General features: G+C 42.8%; 1 protein-coding gene across 3 annotated transcripts in view; it reads right to left on the minus strand.

Annotated features, from left to right (window-relative positions):
* hdac7a (histone deacetylase 7a) overlaps positions 1-12,955 on the minus strand; it is a 58,609-nt gene that overhangs the window by 8,902 nt on the left and 36,752 nt on the right. For 2 of the 3 annotated variants that reach the window (XM_012861939.3, XM_021316104.2), the window contains exons 10-22: positions 12,284-12,385; positions 10,865-11,027; positions 8,561-8,769; positions 6,674-6,877; positions 6,193-6,427; positions 4,964-5,097; positions 4,608-4,728; positions 4,404-4,453; positions 3,286-3,393; positions 2,435-2,490; positions 987-1,074; positions 757-876; positions 557-654 (exon numbers count right to left, since the gene is read on the minus strand). In XM_012861939.3, the coding sequence (XP_012717393.2) occupies positions 557-654; positions 757-876; positions 987-1,074; positions 2,435-2,490; positions 3,286-3,393; positions 4,404-4,453; positions 4,608-4,728; positions 4,964-5,097; positions 6,193-6,427; positions 6,674-6,877; positions 8,561-8,769; positions 10,865-11,027; positions 12,284-12,385 (1,688 nt within the window). The remainder of the gene's footprint in view (positions 1-556; positions 655-756; positions 877-986; positions 1,075-2,434; positions 2,491-3,285; positions 3,394-4,403; positions 4,454-4,607; positions 4,729-4,963; positions 5,098-6,192; positions 6,428-6,673; positions 6,878-8,560; positions 8,770-10,864; positions 11,028-12,283; positions 12,386-12,955) is intronic. The other variant, XM_021316106.2, reaches the window with a different exon arrangement.

The following is a 12,955-nucleotide window of genomic DNA, read 5'->3' on the forward strand; positions in this document are numbered from 1 at the left end:
TGCGGCGTATGAGAGTACAAGCATGCACATGTGCGTCTGTCTACTATCCACTGCAGCCCTTTGCCAGTAACCGCGCAGTTTTCCCAGTTTCCTTCAGGTTTGATGTCGCAGACGACCAGAGAGACCACACGACTGGATCTTTATTGGCGCTAAACACCCACCAGTGACAATTACCCCGACCGTCAGGAAGTCAGACGTCCGCCATCTATCAAACGCGAGACCTGCAGAGCATTTACAGTAAAACATCTGAGGCTGTTGGAAAAGTAAACGGGGAGCAGCCGACACGTGCTCTCCAAATGACAAAGATTCATAATCACGGCAGAAAGGCGTCAGAGGCAGTGTGGAGCCGAGGCTATGATCAACCAGACGCTGTTTGTTGTGGCCGGGCGTAAACAGAAACGAGGGACATTTTTTCTAATTAAGGTTGTGCGGGTTATTGCAATGCTAATTAATAAAAGCATAAATGCAGACGGGGGAGAAATGAAGGCACCGCTGTACTAGTGCTGAACCACTGGATGAGGGAGGCCTGCAGAAAAGAGGCGGGAGCTGCTTCTACCTGAAGGCAGCGAGGTACTCTGCATCTCCCATGGGTGGGTCCAGTCCTCCAGTCCATGCTACGTTCACGTTGAAGCCCTCACCGGCTCCAGAACCAACCTAAACCCAAAAAAAAGGCACAATCAGAACCCATGTTATTTCTTTTATATTTTAGTTTTCAATGAGTAACCAACTGATTTTCTTTCCCCCCCCCACACCCACCTCAGCTGTTGAACCGCTGCCAGGGAAGAAGTTTCCGTCATCGTAGCGATGAAGCGAAATGTACATAACACTGGGGTCGCTGTAAAACACCTCCTGGGTGCCATTACCGTGGTGAACGTCCTATAGAAAAAAAAATGTCCATGAAATAATAAGTAATAGCAGCAGACATAACTTCACTAATAAAAGGTGGCAGGTTTGACTTTACTGACAGAGTGAACGAGTCATCTTACCCAATCGACGATGAGGATCTTGCTGACATTCAGCTTCTGTTGGAGCTGCTTGGCAGCTATGGCCACAGAATTAAAATAACAAAAGCCCCTAACAGACAAAGAGAGAACATTAGAAGCCAATTAAAGTCACAGAGTGGGGGAAAAAAAAGCCAATTGCTGGATGTCTTTTCATGCAATTATGGACCAAAAAAAAGGGTTTAATGTTGCTATTTCCTTTTACTTCAGCTGTGCAGCATCTGATAAAAAATATTCTAAGCTTGATTATTTTTTTTATTTTGTTCACAATTTGTGCTTGTGAAAGTATTGATGTTTAATACTGCTGTTAAACATTAAGATGCTGTTAGTAGCAAACAGGATAGCATCCAGTGTATGTCACAACCGCTTAACCCGATCAGATAGAAAGGTACTATAAAAAGTTCTACAGGCTCCATGGAGGTCATTAGCAGAATTAAAGAGACAAGTTATTTGTTTTTTTCTTAACTCAACTGGAAAACAGAGAAATATCAAGAAAATTTCAAAATGAAGGAAAATTAGAAGGTGCCTTTATTTTTAAAGCCAAATACGAAGCATGGAATTGCACAGAAAAGCTGTCTAAGCTGATATCTACGTATCATGTTCTGGTCAGAGCAGTATGCTAATTTACTGTATTAGACGGATGGTGGAAGTGAGGTTCTGTTAAAATCAGTTATATTATCCATTTTATTTTGTATAAATCCAGGTTAGTTGGGCTGGGGTGCTGATGCCAATGGTTAGCTGAAAAGGGTAAAAAGATCACAGTGGACCTCTGCCACCTTAACAACTCCAAACTCAAAATGCCAAAGCGGTTTATGCAAATACATATTTTATGAACCTTTAAACCATCATCATGTTTGAGTCGGGTTATTTACAGAGAATCCAATGATTATTTAAGCGTATAAACATACAGTACGTAGGAGGTGGTGCATCTCCCTTCCATGTGCTGAGAATGATGAATGCAAAGGGTCAGATCGACCAATTGATATATAACGTTAAATGGTGAATGGGTGAATAAATGCCAAATGCAAATGTAATGATGGTTAAAAAGGTTAAAAAATATATCGCATTAGCAAAAACTGCAACAATGTTGGTATTGTTTCTTTCAGCCTTAATGACCAGGGAGTTATTTGCTGCAGGTAAAAAAAATAAATTAACACAATTTAACATGACAACAGCCATACTGCTACTATTAATAAATGATCAGTGGTATTATGCCCAGGAAGATTTCTTATAGTCTGATGATGGTTCCACGTATACAGAATAAATTAAAAAGGGTTTCAGGAAAGAAGCAGGTAAACACACACAGCAGAAAACAAAGAGCGGTCTTCTACATCCCAAAAGGAAGAATCGATCAAACAATAAGAGGCCATGAGGTTGGATTGTGTGTTTTGTCCGAAACCCAGAAAACACACCGCATACATGCGCACGCTTACATTGGATTGGATGGATCAGCATGGTGTCCCGGCGGTCTGACCACAGCAAAGCCATTCTGTGCAGAAGACAAAGACAGTATGAACCTGTGTGTTACTAAGTCTGACTTTACTGTTAGCACGCGGCGATATTTCTGCTGTATTCAAACCTGTCAGAGCATCTCTAGTGTTTTATTTTTCTTTCCCTATTGTTCTTTTACCTTTTATAATATTTACAAGTGACAGTAAAACGATTCTTAAGAAATGTGGTGGACCCTTAAATTCACCTGAAGTAGTCATGTTAGCAATAGATGCTGTTCTGTCCACCTATGAAGCCGTCTTGCAAATCAGCAATTCCCCAACCTTGTTGTTTTTTTTACTACACAACCTAGCTTCTGCAAAGAGGTAAATAGACCCTGTTTAAATGCACAAGTGCACTGAATGTTGTTGATAATGGGTCATCTTTATTTTTAAAGCAGAATTTGTATTTGTGCTTTGGTGGTCTGCAGTGACAGATGTATGGCCAAAAAGGTGACTGCATTAAATATAAAATATTGAGTCCATTCGGTCCTTCAAAGTTAAAACACACATTATACCTTAAAGGGCATTGCAGCATTGTAAAATAAACTTGTTATTGTCCGTTTGAGCAGAAAACTAAAAATAAGTGATCTGTGAGAATGTCATGCAGGGTATCAATGCCTTAACCCCAGTGCTGACACGCCGCTTTACTGTAAGCGCAGCAGGTTTGAGCATTAAATGGAGAAAATACTTTTATTCAGCTGCAACTAACTTTTTAATGTGTAGTTTGCAAAAATTGCGAAAAAAAACGTTTTCGCAAAAATGTCACGGAATGAGTGAAAGCTGTGCTTCCTAACCTTGAGCTCTCCTTTGGCCACCCTGAAGGACAGCTCGACGACGCTGCCCGCCGCCATCCGTGATGCCGTGGAAGTATGCGACTCGTTCCAGGTGGTGTCGTTGTCCACCTGTCCAGCAGAAAAAGATATCAGCGTCTAAACAAACCCTCATCTGTCACCGGGAGACCTCATAAAGCATCTGATCGTCTCGACGCTAAACTTGGGCACTGGTGTGACTTAAAGGGACAGTTTGGATCTTTTCTAGTAGGGTTCTGTGAAATTGTCATCAGTGCTGGTTCCCTTAAAGAAACAGATGTCAGCCATATCAGAGTGACTTTGTAGAAAAGTGGTGGAAGGCTAACAACTGGTCAGACGGCAGCCTGCCTCTGCTGAGTTTAGCTATTTAAAACGATTCAACCTGAACTTGCACATAGCTGTGATACAACGTTATCTAAGTGGATATTAAACGTCTTCACTTTCAAGAAGTAACGTTCTGGTAGTAAAGCGCTGTGCTCTATGGATAGAAACATTTCCAGTTTGAGCTGTTTTAATTTCGGCTAGCCGTTAGCCTAGCTACCGCTGGAGATAAGCACTAGCCACCCCCACGAACGTGCATGGAGAAGCGGGTCTGGAAAATGGAAGGCTGGATGGATGGATGTTAGCCTAGCACCATTCAGTTAATTTATTTCACATTTTAACAAGCTCTCTGTGATATTACAGGCGGCTACACTAGAGCCACGATCACCCAGTCGCACTCACTAACGTAGACACGTTCATACACCCATATGCCGATATTTTCACCTTCTATAATTCTATTTTCCTGTTTCCCCTCTTCTCCCCCCCTCCCCCTTTTGTCATAACTGGTGCAGCTGCCCATCTGGCTAACAGTAAACAGTAAGGGATATTTTTCATCCCTGGCCATGGACACGTTGCATTCATTAGTCTCGATTGTCACGATTGGACACGGGCTGTCAGGAGGAGGACGGCAAACGGGCCGGGTCCGCTTCGCTTTCTCACTTTGATGTCTTATCTTTCCTATGGTTTCTGTTTTTCTTTAAAACATCATCATCGTCTTTCATCAACACAGCGATCGAGGCGTGTTAAACAACTTTCCTTCTGAGACGTGTGCTTTCACTTACCCCGACCCCGCCGCATGGTAACATCACAAACATCCTCTGCGCGAGGATTCCTGTAAAAGTTGGAGACAAGTGACATCACGGCAAAATTCTTTCGCATAGAAAGTTTTATTTTTAACAAAGAGCCTTCAATGACACTCGGTGGCTTTGAATTGAGACCACGCGTTACAAGAGCTGGTCTCCACCAGTGTGTGGGGCGCGACCTACCAGCCAGTTTGCGGTTGTCCAGCTTCAGTCTGTTAAGGGGGTTTGTGCCGTAAAGCAACACGTGGCGCTCAGTATGGACTGACTGCAGCTCCTCCAGAGTGGCCTTACGACCCCGGATACTCTGCAAGAACACAACGCAAAGACTTCTCAGAATGACCTCTGATATAATAGATTACGCACACCTTAGTGTGTGTGACAGCCTTATAGAGAAGGGGAAGTCAAAGTACACAGGCATTTACAGACAGAATCAAGCAAAACCATTCATTAAAGCCTCACTCCGTGTGTGTGTGTGTGTGTGTGTGTGTGTGTGTGTGTGTGTGTGTGTGTGTGTGTGTGTGTGTGTGTGTGTGTCGTACCTCACACTGCCCTCTCAGGCCTCTTTCTTGCAGTCGTGACCAGATGCTCTGTATTCTCCCAGCATGCTCTGGGTGACTGCTGTTGTCCCCACACGTGCATTGGTGTTTTAGCATCTGAGAGTCATACACCAGCCCTGAACACACATATTCACAAATCAACAAAAGTATGATCAAGATTCAGCAGTATATTCAAAACGGCCATAATGTTCTCTCTGCTGAAAGAAACAGATCATTCACGCAGCATCTGCATTCCTCAAGTTGTCAGTTTAATTAAAAAAAAAAAGACATATTTCCTGTCTGGTTTAAAAAACTGCTGACTCAGATAATAGTTTGGTTTAACAACGGGCATGGGACAGTTTAGTGAATGACTTTAACTGTGGTTGCAATACGTTTTATAAATAGATTTTAACTGACCAACCTTTACCATGAAGAACAAGCTCCTTGCAAAACAAACTTACTCATGAGGACAAAGAAAATGACCACCAGTGGCTCAGTAGAGGGGCTCAAAGCGTGTGCTTTTTCTATTAAGTTGCTGTTAGGCAGACATAGTGACCCAAAGATGCCACTCTCTCTTTTTTTTTTTTACCTCCTTCACCATCCTCCATACTGTGCGTTGTGACAGGATGATCTTAGGTCCTTGTCCGGCCTCATTTGTCCCATAACCAGTTATTTTATATTCTGTCGTTTAAAGACTATAGAGAAGTGTTGGTCTTTTCCTAACTTAGAAAAATCAACACGGATCTGTCTTCCTTGCATAACGTGTAATGCTGTCATTTTAAAAACCACTATACTTGACAGTTTATTTCACTATACTGCCAAATTTCTGAAATAGTCCTTTTAGTAACAAAAGACTGGGTTGTCTTGCAAACAACGGGGCAAAAAAAATGGAAATATCTGACTTAGTATAATCAGATTAATTTCAATGTTTAGTATTTTGAAATGGCACGAATCACGGGTGTCCATAGTTCAGGCCTCAGAGTGATACTGTTTGGTCCCCGACTGCAGTTCCTGATACAAATGTCAAATGTTTAGCCTGCCTAGACAGCCGACTGACCCAGATGGACAGTTTGTTAGAATGTTTAACGGCGTGAGTTACAATCACAAGTTATGTCTTCCAAAAACGGAAAATCCTGTGGTACAAACCATAGAATCGATCATGTTTTTGTTTTCATTTCTTTTAGAATAGGATTCCTGAGTCCCATTCACCTCCATCAGGACGTCTGACTCACCGGTGGTGAAGCGCGGCTTGCTGGCGGGGTCCTGTGTGGTCAGGCTCAGGGGGTTCTCAGGCGTAGTGAGCGAGGTGGAGGCCGGGGAAGAGCGCGTACGCGACAGCGCCCGGTGGATGCCCAACGCACAGGCCGCGCCTCCGCTGCTGCTGCTGCTGCGAAACACAGGCACAGCCAGGGTCTCCATTTGTTGGTGCATCTGGTCCAGCTGCTTCTGCTGTTCATACAGCAACGACTGTGGGGGACGAAACATGCGGAGCGTCATCAAGTCATCGTAACACGTGGAGGGTTGCGTTCAAACAGCTTTAGTTCTGTGTGTTTGTCAGGAGTTCAGTTCTTCAAGAGGAGAAGAGTTTGGTATTATGAGGCTCAGTAAAGCATAGAAACCACATTTTAAGACTTATGTCGCCATCTAGAGGACAGAAGAGAAACAACAGACCACCTGCTTCTTCTACATCTTTGTATAAAACTTTTTCCCAACCTGGTTGAGTATGAGCGCATGCTGCAGGTTGATCTGCTCTTCGCGGGCCTTGGATCCGGCCGGCTCCGCCTCTCTCAGCGACTCCGGCCGCGCTCTCCTCTGATAACCGCTCTCAGTGGGTGAAGTCCCGCCGCCATCCTCAGAATCCATGTCCTCAGACGGGATCTGATGCAGTCTGGGCTTCTCGCTGGACTTGGACATCAGCTGCAACCAGATGCAGTTCAAAGAATATTCATGATGTGGAAAACAACAGCGACTGGCACATGAAGCGGAGGACTAACTGAGATTTTTGTAGAAAAATACACACTATCTAGACAGAGCACCTCTGATGTACTACTGATGCTAATGAAACAGGATGTTTTTTTCTTCTAATCAGGTCTGACATGACCATGCGGGAATTAAAGTGGAGACAATCATTGAGGGATGTATGGTAGAAAGTCTGAGGTGCTCAGAAATAAAGCCTATCTTAAAGAAACAGAAACAGCATTCGGGAATCCCGATCAACACAACACGGTGAGAAAATATCATCTAAGTGCTAAAAATGTGGCAGTTTTGAAACCGAAGTGAATAGACCTAAAACTTTAGTTAGAACACCCTGAGCTACAGTGTTCTTAAAGGTTAGATCAAACACCCTAACCTAAAGCTCACTGCATTGAATATTTAAAAATATGAAATAATTACAAAGATTGACCTTTTTTCCTTTACAGAAAGAAAAACGGAAAAAGTTCAAAACACTTAGATCCAGTGCCTTATGAAAGTATTCCCGTTTGAACTTTTCTACATTTGCCCACATTGCAAACACTGGCTGCAAAGGACTTCATCAGGACTTTATGTGGCAGACCAACACAACGTAGAACACAGCTGAGGAGTGGAAGAGAATTATTAATTGTTTTCAATGTAAAACTGTGAGTAAAAAAACTCAAAACAGTGAAGCACGTTTTTATTCAGTCCCCTCTACTCGCACTGCAAAAACGGGTCTAAAAATAAGTAAAATGTTCTTAAAATTAGTGTATTTGTCCTTGATTTGAGCAGGTAAAAAAGATTATTTGCCAATGGAATGAGTATTTTGACCCCCAAAATAAGTTAATTAGACATCCTGCACTTGAAATAAGGTGATGAAGATGAGTTGTCCCTATTTTAAGTGCAAAAATATTATTCCATTGGCAAATAATCTTATTTACCTGCTCAAATCAAGGACAAATACACTAATTTTATAAACATTTTACTTATTTTAGGTTCCGTTTTTGCAGTGCGCACACCCCTGAATAAAATCTGATGCACCTTTCTATTTAAAAAAACAGACTGCCTATTTTTAATCGGATCTCTGTATAAATCCAACGGTTCTACGAAGGCCTCCAAAGCTTGTTAGAGCAGAGGAGGGCAAACAGGTCCAGGTGAATGGAAAGATGGATGGATCTAAATCCAGGAAGGAAGGCTGGAAAATATTTCCCGTAGTACACCAAACCTAAACATACAGCCGAAGCTAAAAGCAATACTTTAGATCCATGCATTCATGTTTAATAAGTCTGTTAAATTCCTGGAAAACCGCCCTTTAGAGATGCTTTCCCTCCAATCTGACTGAGCTTGAGCTATTTTGCAAACAGAAATGAGCAGAAATTTCTTGTATGTGGAAAGCTGGATGAGACATCCCCGTAAAACTGCACTGCTGAAACTGCCGTAAAATGTGGTTCAACGCAGCACTTACTTAGAGAGGCTGAACACATTAACCCATATATGTGTTGGTAAACCAAATAAAATCCCAATAAAAACCCATCAAAGTCTGTGGCTCTAGCTTGACAAAATATGAAAGAATTCAAAGTATGGCTGCATAAATCTATAGTTTCCTTTTATAAATGTCTAAACATGTAGTTTGGAATGAGCTGCTACCTTGCCCAGGTGAGTCTGCTGTTTGAGCCTCTCCAGCAGCTGTAGGTTGTGCTTCTGCTGGAGGAGATGGTTGTGAAGGGCACGTGGGCTCTGAGGGAGGGGCTCGGAGCGCGTTCTGCTCAAGGGCTTGTGGGGCTGGACGCCTGCTGGAGAAAGGCGGTCTAACTGCGGAGCAAACTGCAATGGGACGGTGTCGAGGCCCGGAACTGCTGAGAGACATGGAAAAGAGGAAATGATTCATTGACTCTAGCCTACGTGAGGCTCATGCAGACAATTACATACAAACATTATATATAAGCACATAAACAAATCCAGATTAATGATATTTGGGCGACTAATGGGAGTTTTACAGCATATGATAGATATGCTCTGACATCATATTGGGACTCCTGAAATGTAAGAACATTTTAATAGAGGATGTGTGAAAACTGCTGCTCATGTGAGCTGTAATTCAAAAGTAACCACTTGGTGGTGCTGTAACTTTTCAGAAAATGAAATCAAAAGTCCATTTTCAAATTGTTACTAAAAATTCTGAAGTCAAAAAAATGGAACCAGAAGTGAGAATAAAAAGGTTCATTTATTAAGTACTTCTGCGTCTAAAATTGCCAAGCACAACAGCTTGAGAGATGTTTAAGGAAGTGAGCAAAATAAAGATGCAGAGTCACTTTTACACATGAGTCCTGCTAATGTGTAAAAAGCCCTTAAAATAAAATCAGCTTTTATTTTAGAAGCATGATCTCGCACTAAAAAATTCACAAAAGATACATCTTTAAACGTGACCAGATTCATTTATTGGGAGAAAAAGTTAATCTATTTTATTCTATTCTGACAAAACAAAAGGAGTCACACTCCTTGGTGTCCCCAGTAATCCCTGTAAAATACGTTTACCTGAAGCATTTTGTTTTTACTTTATCCTTTACTTGGTTTAGTTGATCATAGCTTCAGTTTCAGTAACTTTTAATCAGTAAACTAGAACTTCCTATTTCTCTGAGCCATAAATAGGCTGTAGCGCAGAGCACAGTTTCTCTTATATAGCCCTTTAAAATGGGAAGAACGGGAGAGCAGGCTGTTGGAGCGCTGTGGATGTATGCTGATCTGCATGAGTCAGCAAATGAGTTACAGAAACTAGCAAAACATCTTAATCTAACGTACCTACAGTGGGAGCAAACATTCAAAAACGTCTGAAGAACTGGAACTGTGACAAACAAGTCTGGATCCTCTGCAGTCTGGCTCACTGGAGCAGAGAGGGGTATCCATGACAACTATTGGATGCTGTCTACATGCTAACCAGTTGTTTGGGAGAGACGAGCTAATGAAGCCCTTCCTCTCCTAACACACACCTCCTACGAGGTTTCCACGAAACGTTTCCATTATAACACAGAACTAAATATCTTGAGTTTGCGGTATTTTCCGCTCACTTCGAGATGTCAAACGCTATTCTTGACTTCTGCTTTAGATACGGGAGCTACAACAACCAGAAACTGGCATGGAAGAAGGAAGGATGCAAGGACAGAAGGAAGGAAGGAAGGAAGGAAGGATGTGCACATGAAAGGACAGAAGAAATATCTAAAGGAAGGAAGGAAGGAAGGAAGGAAGGAAGGAAGGAAGGAAGGAAGGAAGGAAGGAAGGAAGGAAGGAAGGAAGGAAGGAAGGAAGGAAGGAAGGAAGGAAGGAAGGAAGGAAGGAAGGAAGGGCACATGGGAAGAAGGAAAAAAGAACAGAGGGAAGGTCATGAAGGAGGGAGGTGATGTGGTGATATGTAGGATATTTTACTTTGCAATGTTGTTTTATGTTGTTAAAGGGATGTGTGTTGCAAATTATCGAAGGCTATGAATGTTGGTGTTTGGTTAGTGTTTATAATTAACACCTGTCCTTGTGCAAATTAGCAAGAAAAAAAAAGAAAGAAAGAAAGAAAGAAAGAAAGAAAGAAAGAAAGAAAGAAAGAAAAACAAACAAGGAAAAGAATAAACGAAGGAAACAAAAAAACGATGGAGGACATTTTAAACACTAAAGTCAAATCCTATCCTTTTCTAGAGTTTTCCAGACCAGAACAGAAAAATAATACCCAAACAGGCGTCTCATGCCCACCGTTAAAAGTATGGAGGAGATTCATGACACAAATCTCCCCGTGACACGAAGAGGCACGGATGTTAGAGCACATGACAACACAAACTCTTAGAAACACCAGGATTTTTAGAATAAATTGCTACCGCAGTAAATTATTCTAAAGACTTCAGACATCTTTACTAGAGGCGGCAACAAATTGGTACGCGTCTGCATGTGAGAGTGAGTGCGGCTCACTACCGAGAGTGCGCATGAGTCCAGAAGGCTCCAGGATGATAACAGGCAGGTGCGGGTTCATCTGCCCTGCTTGGTCGTCTCTGCTGAGGGGAAGGAAGACAGGCGAGCCCCCGGCGGTGACCACGGGAATACGGCCCACTTTCAGCGAGGAGAGCTCCACCTCAGCCTGAAGTGCAGGTAAACAAAGGGTAGAATAGTCAGCTTCTAATTTGACAGCATCTGGCATTCATCAGAAACTAAAATTAAAAGCTAGAGGATCGATCACATGCAAAAGTATTGTTAAAAGTAAATCAGGTCTGACTACCCAGAAGCCATTCCAAAAAAGAGCCGATTTAAAAGAAACAACAACCTCAGGCCCTTGGCATTTTAATATAGAGAAACTAAAAACCAACGAGTGTCAACGTCAGAGTGGCACAGCAGTTTAACAACATCACGCTTCCTTCAGCTAATCTACTTCCTTATCAAAAACAGGATACGGGCAGATACGTTTCGTTTTCATTCATGAATCAGATCTTCAGTGACGGCAAGCTCTGCGACTGCGCGGCCATCGCACAGGACTACAGCAGCATCCGCACTTCCTGGCACCCCAGACTAAAAAAGCTCGCAAGCACATCCTAGCTGCTTTGCGGGAACACCACGGATGTCACCCCCTGAACAAATAAGAGAAATCTTTAAGAATCTCTGTGAGGAAGAAATGTCACACTAAAGGAGTGGTGTCTTCTCGAAATCGGCTGAGCCGCGATTGTTGGCCTTTAATAAAACCTTCAGTGTGTAGGAGGATAACGGAGAGGGGAGTCTGGCCATTCTGCTCTGCACAGCATCTCCAGTCATCCCTGTTGCTCTCCATTCTGTGTTGATTTGACCGTATGTTTCGTATTATAATCCTGTTAAAAGATCCTATCATGAAAAATGATATATATTCTCTTAAGGAGAGGACACCATATTTGGAACCAGGTTTCCAGGGCTCTTGTTAGAAAAACAGGCCCACAGCATCACGGGTCCTCTACTTGACAGTAGAAAGTTTCATAAAAGACATACATTATTTCATCATTACATCTTTTCTGACCAACGCAGGAGTACCATTTACTAATTTCTGATGTGTGATTTTTACTAAGAGGGTTCATCCTGTCTCACCAAAGACGTCGCTGCATTTCTCAAACAGTGGGATCGTGTTCATTTTCTTTCCTCTTTGCTCACCATGCATGGTGGCATGATAAATAAGGGTCCTCACCTGTCTGCCCGTCTGTCTTAAAGGTTGGATACATTATTTTTTTTGCACATCTTTAGCTGGGGTGCCGTTAAGCGTGGAAGGCGCCGCGTCTCAAACAACGGAGCCGCTCACTCCGTGCGATTATCCGAACAAAGGATCAGAACTGGATTCAAAGGAAATAAACATGTTGATTTAATTAAGCAGGTTTTCACCCTTGGGTTGACTGGCAGTCCCAGTGTGATGGTGGGTAGTGTGGACGGGTTCTGGATGGTGAAGTTAGACAAGGTGCCATCTCTGAGCAGCAGCTTCTGAGCCTGGAAATGCCAAACAGTCACTGTTAAAACGGCTGCCGTGCGTTCCAATCTGACCGATTTAAAAAAAAACGTACACATCGACGCTGCTGTCCTAGGTGATCAACAGATACCGCCGTTTATTCCTTATCTCGTTTTTGCTGTGCAGCAAGACACTAGATCCTCCTAACAGGTATCACGAATGTCAGGGTCGGCAGGAAAATCACTCTGAGGACCGACGAAACCATTTTTCTCCGACTTTGCCGGAGTGACACTCGACACGGCGGCTGATGAGCCGGAGGGCAGAGCAGGTGTAGCGGAGGGCGCTCCGACCTGACCCCGCCTGATTAAATGAATGATGCAGGACCAGCTGACAAACAAGCTCCTGTGTCGCTGCTTTAAACATGTCATTACCGAGAGTCCGGACAAAAGTTAATGTTTGCAGAGCAGCTTCTCGCCCCGACGGGAGCAGCTGACGCTTAAAAACGTTCCCCGCGGGAAGATCAAAGAATCAAACAATACCTCAACATAATGTTATTTTGTTTGTTTGTTTGTTTTTTCTTGTCCTAATCGGTTTTCGAACAAATCTGCCCT

Source organism: Fundulus heteroclitus, unplaced genomic scaffold (genome assembly GCF_011125445.2).
Source record: "Fundulus heteroclitus isolate FHET01 unplaced genomic scaffold, MU-UCD_Fhet_4.1 scaffold_208, whole genome shotgun sequence".
Taxonomy (NCBI): Eukaryota; Metazoa; Chordata; class Actinopteri; order Cyprinodontiformes; family Fundulidae; genus Fundulus; species Fundulus heteroclitus.